The 21,543-nt window shown below is 47.2% G+C and overlaps 1 protein-coding gene across 2 annotated transcripts in view; it reads left to right on the forward strand.

Moving 5' to 3' along the window:
* ptprbl (protein tyrosine phosphatase receptor type B, like) overlaps positions 1-21,543 on the forward strand; it is an 85,661-nt gene that overhangs the window by 28,053 nt on the left and 36,065 nt on the right. For both annotated transcript variants that reach the window (XM_081356040.1, XM_081356041.1), the window contains exons 11-16: positions 7,510-7,773; positions 7,874-8,137; positions 9,576-9,845; positions 9,915-10,178; positions 17,726-17,992; positions 18,110-18,394. In XM_081356040.1, the coding sequence (XP_081212166.1) occupies positions 7,510-7,773; positions 7,874-8,137; positions 9,576-9,845; positions 9,915-10,178; positions 17,726-17,992; positions 18,110-18,394 (1,614 nt within the window). The remainder of the gene's footprint in view (positions 1-7,509; positions 7,774-7,873; positions 8,138-9,575; positions 9,846-9,914; positions 10,179-17,725; positions 17,993-18,109; positions 18,395-21,543) is intronic.

Raw genomic sequence — 21,543 nt, forward strand, 5'->3', positions numbered from 1 at the left:
GTATGCCTGTGCTGGTTTACTGTACTTCTGTAGCTCTATAGTTCATTTTACTGTACTTCTGTAGCAGGGGCGTTTCCTGCGAGGAGGCAATGCCTTCTTCACGCCATGATTGGATATGATTGGTTTGTGCGATAACTCCCGCCTCTTGTTTTCGTCCTTGTTCGTGAATCACTTCTTTATGTCACGTCAAAATCAAACTCGAAATGGCCTAAAAACATGACTTTAGTGAGCAATCAGCTTGGGGAAATACAGGTAAATCTTTGTGTCTGTGATCAGTATTTACTGAACTTAATAAAAGTTAACTATGAAAAAGAGCAGCTGAACATCAGTTTACCATAGTTATGTAGTGTACAGTAGTTATGTAGTGTAGTTTACCATAGTTATGTAGTGTAGTTTACCATAGTTATGTAGTGTACAGTGTTGTTTACCATAGTTATGTAGTGTAGTTTACCATAGTTATGTAGTGTAGTTTACCATAGTTATGTAGTGTACAGTAGTTATGTAATGTAGTTTACCATAGTTATGTAGTGTAGTTTACCATAGTTATGTAGTGTAGTTTACCATAGTTCCCTTTCAAGGGAACTCCCGTTGCGTCGAGAATGACGCTATGGGGAACGCTTTGCGTGATGACGTCTTGAAGCACATGTAAAATCAGTCCAATGGTGTGGCGGAACGTCAGAGGCGGGTGACGTCACGTACCAGGAAGCTATAAAAGCCGGCCCGAAACAGAAAACGAAAGCTTTCTGAGTCTTCAGTTGCGCTCTGTGTTGAATCTGTCCGTTTATTTGGTGTTGTCTGTCTATATATATATATATATTATTCAGTATGGCGAGCAAGCAGCAGTTTAGAGTGTGTGTCCATCCCTGCCCGCGTTATTTAACGGGAGGTGACACACACACTCTTTGTGTTGTTTGTTTGGGAGAGGAGCATGCCCAGTCAGCACTCGAGGGTGGTGACTGTGTGCATTGCTGTGCGCTTCCTTTGCGTACGCTCCGATCCCGCTTGGCTCGGTTCAATCCCGACCACGTTCCCCAGGGCTTTGGTCCCGCCGCTGCCGAGGCACGGCGTCGATCTCAGACCTGGGGTTCGCAGATGGATCTGTCAGTGGATGTTGAGACGGGCTCTGCCTTATCTCAGCATCCTTCTGATAGATCCAGTGCCTCTCATCAGGGTGTGGAAGCACGCGCTGCGGTTTCTTCCCCCCCGGTGGAGGCACCAGTACTGCAATTGTCCAGCTCTGAGGAGCTGGACGTTGTTAGTATTGAAGCTGAGTCTGAGGATTCGCCACCTCAGTCTCACGCTTTTGAGGAATTGCTCGATGTTGTCACTAGAGCAGTTCACAGATTATCTATTGAGTGGCCAGAGGATAGGCAGGACGTTCGTTCGAAAAGCAAGCTCGACGAACGCTTCCTGCCATCTCGTACACAGCCTCAGCGAAGAAGCCTTCCGTTTTTTCCCGATCTCCACACCGAGGTGTCGAGATCGTGGGGAAAACCGGTTTCATACAGAGTGTATGCACCACAAACATCCCACTATTCTTCCATTCATAAATATAAAGAATATGGTTATGGGGAGATGCCGAAGGTGGAGGAGACGCTTGCGAGCTATCTCTCTCCAGCAACGGCATCTTCCCTGAAAGCTCCTTCACTTCCCTCTAAGCCAGTAAAATACACATCATCTCTGGTTCATAAATCGTATGCGGCCGCTGGTCAAGCTGCAGCGTGTCTGCATACGATGTCTATTATGCAAGCCTATCAGGCAGAATTATTGGGGGATTTAGAGGAGGGCGGGGGAATTGGTCCTGACACAGTAGCTGAACTTCGCAGAGCCACAGATCTGTCTCTCAGGGCCACCAAGGAGACCGCTAAATCAATCGGGCGGTCTATGGCAGCCCTGGTGGCCACTGAGAGGCATCTGTGGCTCAATCTGAGCGATATAAAAGAGAAAGAAAAGCACGTTCTCTTAGATGCTCCAGTTTCTACTGTTGGTTTATTTGGTGATGCAGTAAACAGTGCGGTAGCTAAATCTCAGGAAGCTGCTAAACAGGCAGCTGCATTGCAAAAGCTTCTTCCCCGCCGTTCATTCTATGAGGCTGCTGAGCGGGAGCAGCCTCACTCCTCTAAAAAGAGCGCTGAACACCGTGCCACTCAAAAACAGAGTGTGTCCTCTCGTGCTCCCCCACAAAAATCTCGGGGACACGGAGGGCGCGCTCAAACCCAGCAGTCTTCGAGGGGTAGAACGGATCTGCGGACCGTTATTACCGCCAAGAAGGCTGCTGGGAAAAAATCCTGACGTCCGAGGGCTCAGGATTAATGAGGGTAGTCCCCCCCGAAGCAGAGCGGTTAACACCTCTTTTTACGGTGCCCGTCTCTCTTCGGTACCCTCAGGGGACCGTTCTGCCAACCCTGCCGCCTCAGGTGTTACAGGGCGCAGCGGTCTCCGGCGAGCACATATCTCAAGGACCACCCGGAAACGTAGTGGCCTCGGGATGCCCGCCCCCTCCGAGGAGGGTGTTAGAGCAGTCTGTTCGGTCGTTCCCTGCCGGTGCGCCGTTACAGGGCGACGAATTGACTACTCAACAACAACGAAATCCAGAAACCAGTCTCGAGAGGCTGGTACCTCTTTTAGAATCTTTGACAGCGTGGAAGCTACTGTCGAATGTTTCTCGTTGGGTCCTGCAGACCGTGGAAAAAGGGTATCAGATACAATTCAAAAAACGCCCACCTCGGTTTATGGGGGTCCTGCCCACAGTGGTGGGCCCCGAGCAGGTTCTGGTTATGGAACAGGAAGTAAACACTCTGTTAGAGAAAGGGGCCATAGAATATGTACCTCCCTCCAACAGGGAAACCGGATTTTACAGCCGGTATTTCATAGTTCCGAAAAAGGACGGGGGATTGCGTCCCATTTTAGATCTTCGAGTTCTGAACGAGTCAGTCATGCAGCTCAAGTTCAAAATGTTAACATTGAGACAGATCGTGCCACAGATCAGGTCCGAGGACTGGTTTGTCACGATAGACCTCAAGGACGCATATTTCCATATTTCCATCCGTCCGTGTCATTGGAAGTTCCTGAGGTTTGCTTTCGGGGGCAAAGCATACCAATATCGTGTTCTTCCATTCGGCCTAGCTTTATCACCCCGCACTTTCACCAAATGCATGGATGCAGCTCTGGCGCCACTGCGCCTTCAGGGCATTCGCATTATGAACTACATCGACGATTGGTTGATTTTAGCTCAGTCGCAGCAGATGGCGGTTCAACATCGAGATGTTGTTCTCGCCCATATGAAAGAGCTGGGGTTACGGCTGAACGCCAAGAAGAGTGTGCTTTCTCCACTACAGAGGACCACTTTTTTAGGCGTGGTGTGGGATTCAGTGTCGATGCAGGCGCGCCTGTCACCGCCACGTATAGAGTCAATTCTTGCAGCTGTGAAAAGTGTAAAGCTAGGCCAGCTACTCACTGTCAAACAGTTCCAGAGACTGTTGGGTCTCATGGCAGCAGCTTCCAACGTGATACCTTTTGGACTGCTGCACATGAGGCCCCTGCAGTGGTGGCTCAGGACCAGGGGGTTTTCCCCGAGGGGCAACCCGTTTCGCACAATCAGGGTCACGCGGCGATGCTTACGTGCCCTGGTTATGTGGAAGAAACCTTGGTTCCTGTCCCAGGGCCCAGTGTTGGGAGCTCCTTGTCGTCGCAAACTGCTAACGACGGATGCTTCCCTCACGGGTTGGGGAGCGATCCTGGAGGGTCGCTCAGCTCAAGGTCTGTGGGAAGACCATCATCGTTCCTGGCATATCAATCGCCTAGAGATGTTAGCTGTCTTCCGGGCTCTGAGGAGCTTTATCACAGATCTCAGGGGACACCATGTGCTAGTACATACGGACAACACGTCGGTAGTCGCCTATATCAACCACCAAGGGGGTTTGCGCTCGCGCCCGTTATCCAACTTGGCACGCCATATCCTCTTGTGGTCCCAGGGGAAGTTACTGTCACTCAGGGCAGCTTACATCCCCGGGGTCCAGAATATAGGAGCAGACACTCTGTCGAGGCAGGGGCCGAGGCCCGGGGAATGGAGGCTCCACCCCGAGGTGGTGGAGCTGATATGGAGGGAGTTCGGCCAAGCACAAGTGGATCTGTTTGCGTCTCGAGAGACTTCTCACTGTCCACTTTGGTTCTCCCTCACGCATCCAGCTCCTCTGGGACTGGATGCTATGGTTCAGACGTGGCCGAGGCTACGTCTGTACGCCTTTCCCCCAGTTGCTCTGCTCCCGGGAGTTCTGGAGAGAGTTCGCAGGGACCGGGTTTGCCTGCTTCTGATAGCCCCGCGCTGGCCGGGCAGAGTATGGTTTCCCGATCTGGTCTCCCTCCTCGACGGGCATCCTCTGGAGTTACCCGTCAGGAGAGACCTTCTGTCCCAGGCAGGGGGCTCAATATATCACCCCCGCCCAGAACTGTGGAACCTGTGGGCTTGGCCTCTGAGGGGGCCCAGCTCATAGAGTCAGGTCTCTCAACTGAGGTTGTTGAGACCATTCTACAGTCCAGAGCTCCCTCCACGAGGAAACTTTATGCCCTGAAGTGGAGAGTCTTCACTTCTTGGTGTAGTGACCGTCGGTTGGACCCAGTTAACTGCCCAATTGGTACAGTGCTGGAGTTCCTGCAAGACCGGTTCACTGCAGGTCTGACCCCGTCCACTTTAAAGGTCTATGTGGCGGCCATAGGTGCTTACCACATTCCTTTGGGTGGAATGTCTGTGGGGAAGGACCCTCTGGTATCTCGTTTCCTTCGTGGCACTTGGAGGCTGAGGCCTGCAGTCCGCTCTAGGGTTCCGCCATGGGACTTGTCCATTGCTCTACAAGGCCTGTCCCTGGCCCCCTTTGAGCCCATTGAGGAGGTTTCGGAAAAGTTTCTGACTTTGAAAGCTATTTTCCTTCTTGCAATTTCTTCTCTTAAGAGAATTGGGGATATTCAAGCATTGTCGGTTGCTCCATCCTGCTTAGAGTTTGCTCCGGGTATGGTGAAAGCTTTTCTCCATCCCAGACCGGGTTATGTCCCCAAGGTCCCCACTAATGTGGTCAGACCTGTTGTTCTGCAGGCCTTCTGTCCTCCTCCCTTTCAAAATGCTGACCAGGAGGCTAATAATTTGCTTTGCCCTGTGCGGGCGTTAGACGCATATGTCCACAGAGCTGCCCTGTGGCGTAAAAGTGATCAATTATTTGTGTGCTTTGGGTCCCCTAACAAAGGAGGTCCAGTGTCTAAGCAAAGGATGAGCAAGTGGGTGGTCGAGGCTATCTCACTTGCTTATGAAGCGGCTGGGCAGCCTTCTCCTTTGGCTGTCCGGTCGCACTCGACGAGGAGTATGGCGGCCTCTAAGGCCCTTATTTCAGGAGTTTCTTTACAGGACGTCTGTGATGCGGCAGGCTGGTCCTCACCGCACACTTTCGTCAGGTTCTACTCTCTGGATCTAGACTCTGCTCCAGGGTCTCATGTTTTGTCTTCCTAGTGCTGCTCTACTAGATTTCACACAGGACAGACATTCGTAGCTATGGAGGCGTTGGTATAGACGTTCCCCATAGCGTCATTCTCGACGCAACGGGAGTTCCCTTGAAAGGGAACGCCTCGGTTACGACTGTAACCTCGGTTCCCTGAAGAGGGAACGAGCGTTGCGTCGCCTTGCCATATCTCCTTCATGCCTGTCAGCTCGACTTCAGACTTTTACGAAGCTTTCGTTTTCTGTTTCGGGCCGGCTTTTATAGCTTCCTGGTACGTGACGTCACCCGCCTCTGACGTTCCGCCACACCATTGGACTGATTTTACATGTGCTTCAAGACGTCATCACGCAAAGCGTTCCCCATAGCGTCATTCTCGACGCAACGCTCGTTCCCTCTTCAGGGAACCGAGGTTACAGTCGTAACCGAGGCGTTATGTAATGTAGTTTACCATAGTTATGTAGTGTAGTTTACCATAGTTATGTAGTGTACAGTAGTTATGTAGTGTAGTTTACCATAGTTATGTAGTGTAGTTTACCATAGTTATGTAGTGTACAGTAGTTATGTAGTGTAGTTTACCATAGTTATGTAGTGTACAGTAGTTATGTAGTGTAGTTTACCATAGTTATGTAGTGTAGTTTACCATAGTTATGTAGTGTACAGTAGTTATGTAGTGTAGTTTACCATAGTTATGTAGTGTACAGTGTTGTTTACCATAGTTATGTAGTGTAGTTTACCATAGTTATGTAGTGTAGTTTACCATAGTTATGTAGTGTAGTTTACCATAGTTATGTAGTGTACAGTAGTTATGTAGTGTAGTTTACCATAGTTATGTAGTGTACAGTAGTTATGTAGTGTAGTTTACCATAGTTATGTAGTGTAGTTTACCATAGTTATGTAGTGTACAGTAGTTATGTAGTGTAGTTTACCATAGTTATGTAGTGTAGTTTACCATAGTTATGTAGTGTAGTTTACCATAGTTATGTAGTGTACAGTAGTTATGTAGTGTAGTTTACCATAGTTATGTAGTGTACAGTAGTTATGTAGTGTAGTTTACCATAGTTATGTAGTGTACAGTAGTTATGTAGTGTAGTTTACCATAGTTATGTAGTGTAGTTTACCATAGTTATGTAGTGTACAGTAGTTATGTAGTGTAGTTTACCATAGTTATGTAGTGTACAGTGTTGTTTACCATAGTTATGTAGTGTAGTTTACCATAGTTATGTAGTGTAGTTTACCATAGTTATGTAGTGTAGTTTACCATAGTTATGTAGTGTACAGTAGTTATGTAGTGTAGTTTACCATAGTTATGTAGTGTACAGTAGTTATGTAGTGTAGTTTACCATAGTTATGTAGTGTAGTTTACCATAGTTATGTAGTGTACAGTGTTGTTTACCATAGTTATGTAGTGTAGTTTACCATAGTTATGTAGTGTAGTTTACCATAGTTATGTAGTGTAGTTTACCATAGTTATGTAGTGTAGTTTACCATAGTGTAGTTTACCATAGTTATGTAGTGTACAGTGTTGTTTACCATAGTTATGTAGTGTAGTTTACCATAGTTATGTAGTGTAGTTTACCATAGTTATGTAGTGTACAGTGTTGTTTACCATAGTTATGTAGTGTAGTTTACCATAGTTATGTAGTGTAGTTTACCATAGTTATGTAGTGTACAGTAGTTATGTAGTGTAGTTTACCATAGTTATGTAGTGTAGTTTACCATTGTGTAGTTTACCATAGTTATGTAGTGTACAGTGTTGTTTACCATAGTTGGTAGCTCTGTAGGTTAGTTAACTGTAATTCTTTTGCTTAATAGTTTAGTTTATCACAGTTCTACAGTAAATTAGACCATGTAATTGTTTACTGTAATTCTGGGGTTTAGTTTACAGTAGTTTTGTGGCTTTGTATTTTGCTTTAGTTGTTATTCTGTAGTTTACTGTAGTTATGTTGTTCTGTAGTTCAGTTTCTTGTCGTTCTGTTCTGTGTCTCTGTACTTTAGTTGAGTATTACTATGTTCTCTCTCTCAGTGCCGGCAGGAGTGCAGAACCTCTCGCTAGCTGACAGCGGCACTGAGGATCTGCTGGTGACGTGGGTTTCTCCTCCTGGAGATGTGGATCATTATGAGGTTCAGCTGCTCTTTAATGACATGAAGGTGTTTCCACCCATCACACTGACCAGCAGCACTAACAGATACCTGCTCTCTTCACTCACTCCTGGAAGACTCTACAAGATCGTGGTGTCCACCTTCAGTGGGCCAAACCTCAGTGTGCAGGTCATCAAAGGCAGAACAGGTTCATCTCACTGTTGCATGTGGATATCGGAGAAATGTGACTTTTCACTGTAGTCATCTTGGGAAATATTTAAGGTTGTGATGTTTTCTTTCTATTTCAGTTCCCAGTAAAGTGAAGAACATTCACATCAGTAATGGCGGTGAGAGCAGCAGTCTGAGAGTGAACTGGACGCCGGGACAGGGTGATGTGGACCGGTACACTGTGTCCCTCTCTCAGATGGGCGGCCCGGCTGAAGAGAGATCAGTCCCTAAACATGTGAATGAGATGAGTTTCCAGGATCTGTTGCCGGGACAGCAGTACATGATAACCGTTACATCAATTAGCGGATCTCTGATCAACAACAGCACAGAAACAGGACGAACAGGTGAAATAATGATTAATCGTGTTCCGTTGGTGTCTTTATCATATTGCTGTTGTTGCAATATATTGCAATATAAAAATGCAACAATATGTATTGTGGATAGTGACAATGTTCATTGTGGATAGTTCACACAAAATGAAAATTACTGTCTGAGAAAAAAATTAAGGTTTTCAGAGTTTTAGGGCCTTATTTTAACGATCTGAAACGCAAGTATCAAACGCGAAACGCAAGTAACTTTGTGGGCGGATCTCGGCAAATCTAAAGTGGGCGGATCTCGCAAATCTTGTTGGTCTGAAGTAGCTTCATTACTCATAGGTGTGGTTTGGGCATAACGTGAAATAAACCAATCAGAGCGTCATCTCACATTCCCTTTAAGAGCAGGCGCGCTTGTTCCATGGCGGATTGCTATTATATCGGCGGATTTGCCAGGAGCGGTTCACAGCCGAGGAGACCGACGTTCTCGTCAGGGCCGTAAAACACAGAGAAGTGACATTGGGGATGGAGGAACACACACAAATTAGCTTCGGTTAAACAGGCGTATAATAATTCGGCCTATTCTTTCACATCTTCATGGACACAACAATGATTTCCCTCGTGTGGAATATTTTTCCTTGTAATAATGTATGATTTGCAAAAATGGAACTGCTGCGTCTGTGTAGATGAGAGAATCAAAGTGTGTGTGTGTTGTGCACACGCTACATTATGGCCAAGCATGTGCCCTTAAAATAGCATATGAACGCGCCACTGACTTTAGACGAGGTTTCTCCTGGTCAGTGGAGGAATTGTTTTCTGAAACTGCAAAATAGCACCAGGGAACGTTTGCGCCGGAACACGCCTCCTCTCTTCCCTGAACCGCCCCCGGGAGCGCACGTTCATTCCCTAATTTACCGACGTGCGTCTGTGGAGGGAAAAGTCCGCTGTGCGTCGGGAGCAAGATAGGAATGATACATGCGTCGTGTACAAAGTCAATTGCGCTGCGTGCAAGATAGAGCCCTGTGTCACTACTACTACTACATTAAACTACTATATCATTTTGAGTAAATTGTATAATAATGCAATGGGGGAATATGTGTGGGTCCTGATAATGCCAAATGTCTTCTGTTACCAGTAAAAGTGACAGAGTGCAAGCATATTCATCTAAAATAATTCTGTATTTTCAGCTTCAGAATCATAAATATTGTTATTCTGGCGTCTCTATTGTCCTGCGCATCTGGTTTCCAGCATCACGTCCAAGCCTATTCATTTACACACACAATGCAATACAAAATTTTGCATTTTAATCAACAGTACATTTTTGGTTAACCCGTTACCGTGTCCTGGAGTATCGCAATAATATGGTATCGTGAGTTCAGTATCGTGATATGTATGGAATCGTGACATGAGGGTATCGCTACACCCGTATCTATTCCTGATTTCCCAAACTCCTCTGTAAACCCTGCAGTTCCCTCCCCGGTGGCGGCTCTACTGGTGGAGAACCAGCACAGCACGGCCGGTCTGCTGGTGTCGTGGCAGGCGGCGCGGGGGGTGTACGACAGCTATCGGCTGCAGATTCTGGATGAGAGAGGAACTCTGGTGGCTAATAACTCTCAGAGCGCAGACACCCGTCAGCATTACTTCACACAGCTCACGCCGGGGAAGAGATACCGCATCCGGATGCAGACCGTCAGCGGAGGAATCAGCAGCAGAGACGCCATGGCTGAGGGCAGAACCTGTGAGTAGATCGCCAGCTTTACCGTGGTGAACGGGCCTGTTACAGTGTCTGAGAGTGTGTGTGTTGCAGGTCCAGCATCTGTTAATGACCTGTCGGTCTTGAGCAACACAACCACAAGCCTGTCGTTCCGCTGGGCTCCGCCGGACGGGGAGTTTGATGGATTCGATGTGTTCCTGTATAATGGAGATGAACGCTTGCATGATCAGAAACCAGGACTGGTGAGCATGCAGGACTGTTCTTTCCATGACCTTCGACCTGGGGCGCCGTACAAGGTGGTGGTTCGGACCCGCAGTGGAGATCAGACCAACGACACATCCATCTGGGCCCGGACAGGTAAACAACCACCACACATCTGCCAGTTTTTTTGTGTATTTATTCGGGCTGTCAAATAAAAATGTGAATTTTTAATATTTGTCAAGTAAAAAAAACAACTAGCACATTCGAATGCAAAAATGTGCATTTGAATGTTTGGTGTGTTGAGCTGCGCAAGACATGATGATGACGTCACTGACGCAGTGTGTTTCTGTTAGCTTATACAGTAAAGCGCGGTGCGGCTGCGTTGCTAATGTGAAAAATGGCGGGAAAAGGCTCTTCCTGCTGACGAAACCCTCTCAGTTGGAGGCAAAAATGGTGCAACGACACACTTGACCAAACCTGCACATCGGTCAGAGCTGAGTGTGTGTGTGTTTGAGTGTGTGTTCATCAGCTGAAACACTGTCAACAGAAAGTGCTCAGCGTGTGTGTGTGTGTGTGTGTGTGTGTGTGTGTGTGTGTTCATCAGCTGAAACACTGTCAACAGAAAGTGCTCAGCATGTGTGTGTGTGTGAGTGTGAGTGTGTGTGTGTGTGTGTGTGTGTGTGTGTGTTTATCAGCTGAAACACTGTCAACAGAAAGTGCTCAGCATGTGTGTGTGTGTGAGTGTGTGTGTGTGTGTTCATCAGCTGAAACACTGTCAACAGAAAGTGCTCAGCATGTGTGTGTGTGTGTGTGTGTGAGTGTGTGTGTGTGTGTGTGTGTGTGTGTGTGTGTGTTCATCAGCTGAAACACAGTCAACAGAAAGTGCTCAGCATGTGTGTGTGTGTGTGAGTGTGAGTGTGTGTGTGTGTGTGTTTATCAGCTGAAACACGGTCAACAGAAAGTGCTCAGCATGTGTGTGTGTGTGTGTGAGTGTGTGTGTGTGTGTGTGTGTGTGTTTATCAGCTGAAACACGGTCAACAGAAAGTGCTGAGCATGTGTGTGTGTGTGTGTGTGTGTGTGTGAGTGTGTGTGTGTTTATCAGCTGAAACACGGTCAACAGAAAGCGCTGAGCATGTGTGTGTGTGTGTGTGTGTGAGTGTGAGTGTGTGTGTGTGTGTGTGTGTTTACCAGCTGAAACACGGTCAACAGAAAGCGCTCAGCATGTGTGTGTGTGTGTGTGTGTGTGAGTGTGAGTGTGTGTGTGTGTTTATCAGCTGAAACACGGTCAACAGAAAGCGCTCAGCATGTGTGTGTGTGTGTGTGTGAGTGTGAGTGTGTGTGTGTTTATCAGCTGAAACACGGTCAACAGAAAGCGCTCAGAATGTGTGTGTGTGTGTGTGTGTGTGTGTGTGTGAGTGAGTGTGTGTGTGTTTATCAGCTGAAACACGGTCAACAGAAAGCGCTCAGCATGTGTGTGTGTGTGTGTGTGAGTGTGAGTGTGTGTGTGTGTTTATCAGCTGAAACACGGTCAACAGAAAGCGCTCAGCATGTGTGTGTGTGTGTGTGTGTGTGTGTGTGAGTGTGTGTGTGTGTTTATCAGCTGAAACACGGTCAACAGAAAGCGCTCAGCATGTGTGTGTGTGTGTGTGTGTGAGTGTGAGTGTGTGTGTGTGTTTATCAGCTGAAACACGGTCAACAGAAAGCGCTCAGCATGTGTGTGTGTGTGTGTGTGAGTGTGAGTGTGTGTGTGTGTGTTTATCAGCTGAAACACGGTCAACAGAAAGCGCTCAGATCAAGAGCGTCTGGTGTTTTTGATGATGATCTGTAGATGTAGAGAGTAGAAGTGTGTTTCTGAATGTCAGTTTGCTGTTTAGTGTTCATGTAGTTCATCACGCTGTGTGCTGAAGTGTGTTTTCTCAGGTTACTGAAGCACAAACACAGTTTTACGCTCTATTGTTGTCATGTTGAATCAAGACGACGGAAGCAGAATGCAAATAACTCAGGTTTATTGAAGAAATAACCAGTGAAAGTCCGATGATGTAACAGGTGCAAGTCCGATGATGTAACAGGTGAAAGTCCGATAATGAGAGAGACGCTGGTGACACAGGGACTGGATGGTCAGCGAGGTCCGTGGTGAAGTGCCGTAACCGTGAAACCCAAGTGAAGACGATATCCGAAGAACAGAGAACAGGAACTGGAACAGGAAACAGGAACGTCGACAATACTGGGATCACAAACGGGAGACATCAACCAACGATCTGACAATGAGAGAAGAATGCGGTGAGGTTTTATAGGAGACTGAATGAGCTGCAGCTGGGGTGATGAATGAGATCAGCTGGATCGCTGATCCTCCGGAATGAGTGCCACGCCCACTCACACACACACAGAACAACAGTTACACGAGACACGAAGGAAACAATGAATTTATGAACCGTGACAGTACCCCCTCCCCTAAGAACGCCTCCTGGCGTCCCTAGGCTCCCTTACCTGTTGATTGTAATCATCAATAAGGGAGTGATCCAGAATGTCTCTGGCAGGTACCCAACTTCTCGCCTCCGGACCGTAACCTTCCCAGTCCACCAAGTACTGGAATCCGCGTCCCCTCCGCCTCTTGTCCAGAATACGATCTACCGAATAGGTTGGTTCCCCGTCTACGAGACGCGGCGGTGGGGGAACCGGGGCTGGCGGATTAATACGGGAAAAAAACACGGGTTTAATTTTGGATACATGAAACACGGGGTGAATCCTCCTGTACACTGGAGGGAGGTTGAGGCGGACTGCCACCGGACTAATGATCTTGGTGACAGTAAACGGGCCGATAAATTTAGGAGCAAGTTTATTAGAAACGGAGCGGAGCGGAATATCCTTAGTAGAAAGCCACACTTTTTGACCAACGACGTATACGGGAGGCCTAGACCGGTGGCGATCGGCTTTGGCCTTGGTGCGCGCTCCCGCCTGGAGTAGAGTCTCATGGGCTCTAGTCCAGGTGCGACGACACCTCTGGACAAATGCGTAGGCAGAGGGAACCGCGACTTCGGATTCCAGACTAGGAAATATAGGTGGCTGGTAACCTACACTACACTCAAACGGAGATAGGCCCGTAGATGACACTGGTAACGTATTGTGTGCGTACTCCACCATAGACAATTGCTGACTCCACGAGGAAGGATTCTTGGAAACCAAACATCGCAACGTTCTCTCCAAATCTTGGTTGGCTCTCTCAGTTTGTCCATTGCTCTGGGGATGAAACCCTGAGGACAGACTTACAGTCGCCCCTAACAATCTACAAAATTCTCGCCAAAATTTGGACACAAATTGGGGTCCCCTGTCGGAAACCACGTCTATCGGGAGGCCATGTAAGCGAAAGACGTGATCAACGACGACCAACGCTGTCTCCTTGGCTGTGGGTAATTTGGGCAAGGGGATGAAATGGGTCGCCTTCGAGAACCGGTCCACCACGGTCAAAACTACCGTGTTACCCCGAGAGGGTGGGAGGGCGGTGATAAAATCTAGCGAAATATGGGACCAGGGTCTCGAAGGGACAGGCAGCGGTTGGAGTAACCCATCTGGGGAGCGATTGGAAGTCTTACCAGTGGCGCAAACTGAGCAAGCCAAAACAAAACTGTGAACATCACGAGCCATGAGAGGCCACCAGAATCGTTGCTTGACCAAAAACTTGGTTCGATTAACTCCTGGATGACAAGCCACATTGGAACAATGCCCCCACTGAATAACGTCGGACCGTAATCCCTCCGGTACAAATAAGCGGTTCGGTGGGCAACCGACCGGGGGCGTTACCCCTTCTAAGGCTCTCTTGACCTTCGATTCGACCTCCCATACGAGTGTGGAGACAAATAGATTCTCGGGTAAAATGCACTCGGGAGTAGACGGGCGTTCGGAACGATCAAAAATACGCGATAAAGAATTGGGTTTGATGTTTTTGGAACCCGGGCGGTACGAGAGTGTAAAGTCAAAACGTCCGAAAAAAAGTGCCCACCGAGCCTGCCTGGAGTTCAATCTTTTGGCAGTTCTAATGTATTCCAAATTCTTATGGTCTGTCCAAACGATAAAAGGTACCCCCGACCCTTCTAACCAGTGACGCCATTCTTCCAATGCTAACTTGACCGCCAACAATTCTCTGTTACCAATGTCATAATTGCATTCGGCAGGAGACAAACGATGGGACAAAAACGCGCACGGGTGCATTCTATCGTCTGAGGGAGAACGCTGAGAGATCACTGCACCTACCCCCACCTCTGACGCATCAACCTCCACCACGAACTGACGTGATGGATCAGGGGTAATCAAGATGGGAGCCGAAACAAAGCGACTTTTGAGTTTGGCAAACGCAGCCTTAGCTGCGTCTGACCACCTGAACGTAGTTCTGGGGGAGGTCAAGGCAGTCAGAGGCGAGGCTAGTTGGCTGAAATTGCGAATGAACTGCCGGTAGAAATTGGCGAACCCCAGAAACCGCTGTAGGGCCTTACGGGAATCTGGAGTTGGCCATTCCACCACAGCCTTAACCTTCTCCGGATCCATCCGAATTCCCTCAGCCGACACAATGTACCCTAGAAAAGAAACAGACTGTGCATGAAAATCGCATTTCTCCGCCTTGACAAAAAGCCCATTCTCTAACAACCTCTGGAGCACTCGTCGGACGTGCTGCACGTGTTCCTGGAGAGAAGATGAAAAAATCAATATGTCATCCAGGTAGACATATAGAAACTGGTCGACCATATCTCGCAGCACGTCATTGACGAGTGCTTGGAAGACTGCTGGGGAGTTGGACAGCCCGAAGGGCATGACCAAGTATTCAAAGTGCCCCCTGGGGGTGTTAAAAGCAGTCTTCCACTCATCCCCCTTCCTGATGCGGACCAAATGATAAGCATTACGTAAGTCCAATTTAGTGAAGACGGACGCTCCCTGCAACCTCTCGAAGGCTGAAGACATCAACGGCAAAGGATAAGTATTCTTTACCGTGATGTTGTTCAGCCCTCGGTAATCAATACAAGGTCGCAGAGAACCGTCCTTCTTCCCCACAAAAAAGAACCCCGCCCCCGCAGGAGATGAGGAAGGCTGGATGAACCCGGATGCCAGAGAATCAGAAATATATTTCTCCATGGCCCCCCTCTCTGGAACAGAAAGCGAATATAACTTGCCCTTAGGCGGAGCTTTACCTGGCAGTAAGTCTATTGCACAGTCATAGGGACGATGCGGAGGAAGAGAAGCAGCCCGAGACTTACTGAACACTTCCTTCAGGTCCAGGTACTCCGTGGGCACGTTAGATAAATCCCCTGTCTCCTCCTGAAACACAGAGACAGAAACAGACGGACAAGCAGAGACAAGACAAGACTCATGACACTTAGTACTCCATTCCAACACCGTGCGCTGCTGCCAGTCTATCTTGGGATTATGTTTGATGAGCCAGGGATGTCCTAAAACTATGGGTGCAAGAGGGGAGTCCAGAATGTAAAATGACAGGGTCTCAATGTGGTTGCCAGATGTGATGAGCGTGACGGGTCCGGTGGTGTGTGAAATGTTGGGTAGATCTTGACCATTGAGTGCGCGGACTTCTATCTTGCGGGTGAGTGGTAATAAGGGGACTTGAAACTTGTGAGCAAACGTGCAGTCCATGAAATTACCTTCTGCCCCTGAATCCACCAGTGCTTGTCCGTCGTGCTCGTGAGCTGACCACCTCAGTCTTACTGGGAGGAGCGTAGATGTTGGTGAGGTCTTCTCGGCGGAGATCCCACCCGACAGTAGCCTCAGAATTACTGTCGGGCTTGCCCTTTTACCGGACAACCGAACGCAAAGTGACCAGCTGCTCCACAGTAAAGACAAAGTCCTTGGGACCTCCGCCTTTCCTTCTCCTCCCAAGTAAGCCGAGCCCGCCCAACCTGCATGGGCTCGTGATCATAGACGGGGCTGACCGCATCCCCGCCGCTGGACCGTGGAAGCTCTACTCCTTCCGCCATTCGACCAGGCAATCTTCTCCGCTCCACACGGGATAAACGAGCGTCTACTCGAAGTGCCAGTTCTATAAGTCCGTTTAGAGACATGGGCAGGTCCAGGGCGTAGATCTCCCTTTGGATGCGGTCAGCCAGCCCATGCAGGAACATGTCCCACTGCGCCTCCTCGTTCCAATGACACTCTACCGCCAAAGTACGAAACTCAATAGAATAGTCAGAAACTGACCTCTCTCCTTGTCTTAGCTCAGCTAGGATGCGAGCCGCCTCTCTCCCGGTGCTGGCGCGGTCGAAGACCCTCTTCATTTCGGCGGAGAGTGTCTGGAACGAGGTGCAGCATGGGTCTTGATTCTCCCACACCGCCGTTCCCCAGAGTGCTGCCTTCCCAGTCAGGAGAGTCAAAACGAAAGCCACCTTGGCTGACTCATTGGCGAAGGTTCTCGGCTGCAGGGAAAAATGCATCGAACAGCGAGTCAAAAACGCTCTGCAAAAGCTTGGCTCACCTGCATATGCCTCAGGTATAGGAAGGCGCGGCTCCGACTGGGAAGTGTTCTCCGGTGGTGTGGGGGGAACGGGCGGTGTGGGTGGCGCAGTGGGATTACGCAAGGTCTGAAGTTGCTGGGTGAGCTCGGACACCTGTGTCACCAGCGCTTGAACTGCCCGAGCTGTGTCATTGAGGTTTTTCTCTTGGTGATCCATGCGTTGTATACTGGTGCTGACAAAGGTTTCCAGAGATGAAGGATCACTTGCTGCTTCCATAGCGTGGTCAGATCGTTCTGTCATGTTGAATCAAGACGACGGAAGCAGAATGCAAGTAACTCAGGTTTATTGAAGAAATAACCAGTGAAAGTCCGATGATGTAACAGGTGCAAGTCCGATGATGTAACAGGTGAAAGTCCGATAATGAGAGAGACGCTGGTGACACAGGGACTGGATGGTCAGCGAGGTCCGTGGTGAAGTGCCGTAACCGTGAAACCCAAGTGAAGACGATATCCGAAGAACAGAGAACAGGAACTGGAACAGGAAACAGGAACGTCGACAATACTGGGATCACAAACGGGAGACATCAACCAACGATCTGACAATGAGAGAAGAATGCGGTGAGGTTTTATAGGAGACTGAATGAGCTGCAGCTGGGGTGATGAATGAGATCAGCTGGATCGCTGATCCTCCGGAATGAGTGCCACGCCCACTCACACACACACACACACACACACACACAGAACAACAGTTACACGAGACACGAAGGAAACAATGAATTTATGAACCGTGACAATTGTAACCTAATTTTCCTTGCATGCACATTAAGGAATTATATAATATTTAAGAACAATTTAAGCTTTGTTTCAATTGTTTCAAGAGTTAATGCACTTTAAAAAGTGAACATTTTTTCATTTCAATAAAAGATGCAATGCTTGATTTGGTTTATATTTGCTTATTGCGCTCGCTTGCGCCCTCTTGTGGACACAGGAGACCATACAGCACTTTTCTCCTCTAACATTAAATATTGCCTTTAGAATTAGAAAATAATTCGAATTTTGCTAATATTTAAGTAATTCAAATTTAGCTTTTCAGCCATTTTGACAGCTCTAGTAGTTCAGTGTCGTGGCAGTTTAACCGAAACCATGATCATATTTTCATCACTATTACTATTTTGTTCACATTTGACCATGAAAGCCAAAAGCTGTGATTAATGTCTATGGTGTAATCAGAAGCTTGGTTAACCGTGTTCTGCAGTCCCTGCGGCTGTGACGTTCCTGCGTGCGGACAGCAGGAGAAGCTCTGAGAGTCTGTGGTTGAGCTGGAAACAGGCCGGGGGTGAAGTGAGCCGCTACACACTCCTGATCTACAACCCCGACGGGACTCCACACACACAGCACAGCCTGGGCCCGGAGAGCCGGAGTCACGAGTTTCAGAGCCTGGTGTCCGGACGACTCTACCGGGCGGTGGTCCTGACTCACAGTGGAGATCTCTCCAACATGGCAGCCACTACCGGCAGGACGGGTAAGAGCGATCTCAGAACACCTGAAGACGGGTCATTGGTACAGTGTTCTTCATCAGAACTGTAGAATCTATTTTAAATGTAGTACTGATTCCCTTGATGGCTTTGATATATTGCAGACCCTAGGCCTCCGGTCTCGTTCTCCTCTGGAGAAGTCACGAACACCTCACTGGAGATGACCTGGAGCGGTCCAGAAAACACTGATTATGATGACTTTGACCTTCAGTGGACCCCCAGGGACCCTCTGTCCGTGTTCAACCCCTACCACAGCCCCACCTCCGGCAGCCGGATCCTGAAGGGCCTGTTCCCCGGCCGCCGGTACAACATCAGCCTGCGTACGGTCAGCGGCGCTGGATCCAACAACCCCAGCTACAGCCGGCCCATCTACAGGAGCATCAGGACAAGTCAGTGACCGCTTTATAAGAGCCAGTTTATCAGGCATCTCTGCTGGAAGTCACATGATAGGGAAGGTGCACTTCTCTATAGTGTTGTGCAGACCGGCACTAGACTGATGTAATGCTTAACCCTTGTGCGTCCTATGGACATTTTTTATTTTTTTATTTTTTTATTTGGTTATCATTTTGCAAACTGCATACATTTTGGCACAAGAGAGTATTTTTATTGGAATTTTACTATTTCACCCCCATTTCCTTTAAAAAATCTATTTTGCACCAGTTATACAAAATAGTTCTTCTCAGGACCTTTTGGACAAAAATGTCCCCATCGAAACCTATTAAACCTGCAATTTTTAATCCCAGGGACATTTAACTATAAAATTATGCAATCTTTGTTAACAGGATATTATTCTGTTGGGAAGGCTTCAAAAATATATATATTTTTTTGTTACTATTTTTCCCGGATGGTGCAGTTTTCTCAGGTTTGGCCGTCCATCGGATGAGACGTAAAACCGAGGTCCTGACTCTCTGTGGTCATTAAAAATCCCATGGCATTTCTCGCAAAGAGTAGGGGTGTAACCCCGGTGTCCTGGCCACACACCATTGGCCCTTACCAATCATGGGCTCCTAATAATCCCCTTACATTGAATTGGCTCTATCACTCTCTCTCCTCTCCACCTATAGCTGGTGTGTGGTGAGCGCACTGGCGCCGTTGTACTGTGGCTGCCGTCGCATCATCCAAGCGGATGCTGCACACTGGTGGTGGTTGAGGAGAGATCCCCTGATATGATTGTAAAGCGCTTTGGGTGTACAGTAGTACATATGAAAGCGCTATATAAATGCCTCATTCATTCATTCATTCATTCATAAAGCAAATAGAGCCAAATGGATAAATTACGCAGCTATAGTTGTGTGGGTGTGTGGGTTTGGATGTCAGAGTGTGGTCTGTATAAAAAAATTGTGTTTGTGTGTGTGCCTGTAATATTTGCGAGAGAAAGCTCAACTGCAAATCCCAAATCCAGCCAGTGTGTGTGAGTGTGTGTGTGTGTGTGAGTGGAGTTTGGGATGATCTGGGACTGCGCCCGAACACACTCTCACTGAAAGCTCATGTTGTGAGAGATCAACCTCACATTTGGAACACAACTTGTTTAGATTTATGACTTTGATTTTCTAGAGTTCAAAATGTTTCATAAAATATATATTTGAAGAGTTCAGTTCAGATGCATATTCATTTTTATCAAGCTTGTATGTTTATGTTCACTTATTTCACTTTAATGGCAGTGAAAATTACCTATTAATTGTCATTGAAGTGAAATTACTGAAGAGCTTGATAAAAATACTCATTTTAGAAGAACATTTCAGAGGCTTTTGCATCTGAAGTCATTTTATAAAAAAATGAATTTTCATAAATCATTTTCATAAACTTAAACCTCTATAACTTTTTTTACTTCAACAATAATCTGCCAAGGGTCTCTTTAAAACAGGACCAAACTTAAGTCTGCGCTCCCAAGCTTCAAAGATTTAGGACAGTTTTTGAAATTTTTGTCCTTTTGTAACTATGTTTAATTGACGCACAAGGGTTACCAGTACAATAAAGCACTGAAGTGTAGGTATAGCAGTAGTGTGTGTGTTGTTGTCTGTGGGTAAAGCAGTAGTGTGTGTGTTGTCTGTAGGTTTGGCCGTCCATCGGATGAGACGTAAAACCGAGGTCCTGACTCTCTGTGGTCATTAAAAATCCCATGGCATTTCTCGCAAAGAGTAGGGGTGTAACCCCGGTGTCCTGGCCACACACCATTGGCCCTTACCAATCATGGGCTCCTAATAATCCCCTTACATTGAATTGGCTCTATCACTCTCTCTCCTCTCCACCTATAGCTGGTGTGTGGTGAGCGCACTGGCGCCGTTGTACTGTGGCTGCCGTCGCATCATCCAAGCGGATGCTGCACACTGGTGGTGGTTGAGGAGAGATCCCCTGATATGATTGTAAAGCGCTTTGGGTGTACAGTAGTACATATGAAAGCGCTATATAAATGCCTCATTCATTCATTCATTCATTCATAAAGCAAATAGAGCCAAATGGATAAATTACGCAGCTATAGTTGTGTGGGTGTGTGGGTTTGGATGTCAGAGTGTGGTCTGTATAAAAAAATTGTGTTTGTGTGTGTGCCTGTAATATTTGCGAGAGAAAGCTCAACTGCAAATCCCAAATCCAGCCAGTGTGTGTGAGTGTGTGTGTGTGTGTGTGTGAGTGGAGTTTGGGATGATCTGGGACTGCGCCCGAACACACTCTCACTGAAAGCTCATGTTGTGAGAGATCAACCTCACATTTGGAACACAACTTGTTTAGATTTATGACTTTGATTTTCTAGAGTTCAAAATGTTTCATAAAATATATATTTGAAGAGTTCAGTTCAGATGCATATTCATTTTTATCAAGCTTGTATGTTTATGTTCACTTATTTCACTTTAATGGCAGTGAAAATTACCTATTAATTGTCATTGAAGTGAAATTACTGAAGAGCTTGATAAAAATACTCATTTTAGAAGAACATTTCAGAGGCTTTTGCATCTGAAGTCATTTTATAAAAAAATGAATTTTCATAAATCATTTTCATAAACTTAAACCTCTATAACTTTTTTTACTTCAACAATAATCTGCCAAGGGTCTCTTTAAAACAGGACCAAACTTAAGTCTGCGCTCCCAAGCTTCAAAGATTTAGGACAGTTTTTGAAATTTTTGTCCTTTTGTAACTATGTTTAATTGACGCACAAGGGTTACCAGTACAATAAAGCACTGAAGTGTAGGTATAGCAGTAGTGTGTGTGTTGTTGTCTGTGGGTAAAGCAGTAGTGTGTGTGTTGTCTGTGGGTAAAGCAGTAGTGTGTGTTGTCTGTGGGTAAAGCAGTAGTGTGTGTTGTCTGTGGGTATAGCAGTAGTGTGTGTGTTGTGTGTGGGTAAAGCAGTAGTGTGTGTGTTGTCTGTGGGTAAAGCAGTAGTGTGTGTTGTCTGTGGGTAAAGCAGTAGTGTGTGTTGTCTGTGGGTATAGCAGTAGTGTGTGTGTTGTCTGTGGGTATAGCAGTAGTGTGTGTGTTGTCTGTGGGTAAAGCAGTAGTGTGTGTGTTGTGTGTGGGTATAGCAGTAGTGTGTGTGTTGTCTGT

The sequence above is a fragment of the Scardinius erythrophthalmus genome (genome assembly GCF_964197995.2).
Source record: "Scardinius erythrophthalmus genome assembly, chromosome: 24".
Taxonomy (NCBI): domain Eukaryota; kingdom Metazoa; phylum Chordata; class Actinopteri; order Cypriniformes; family Leuciscidae; genus Scardinius; species Scardinius erythrophthalmus.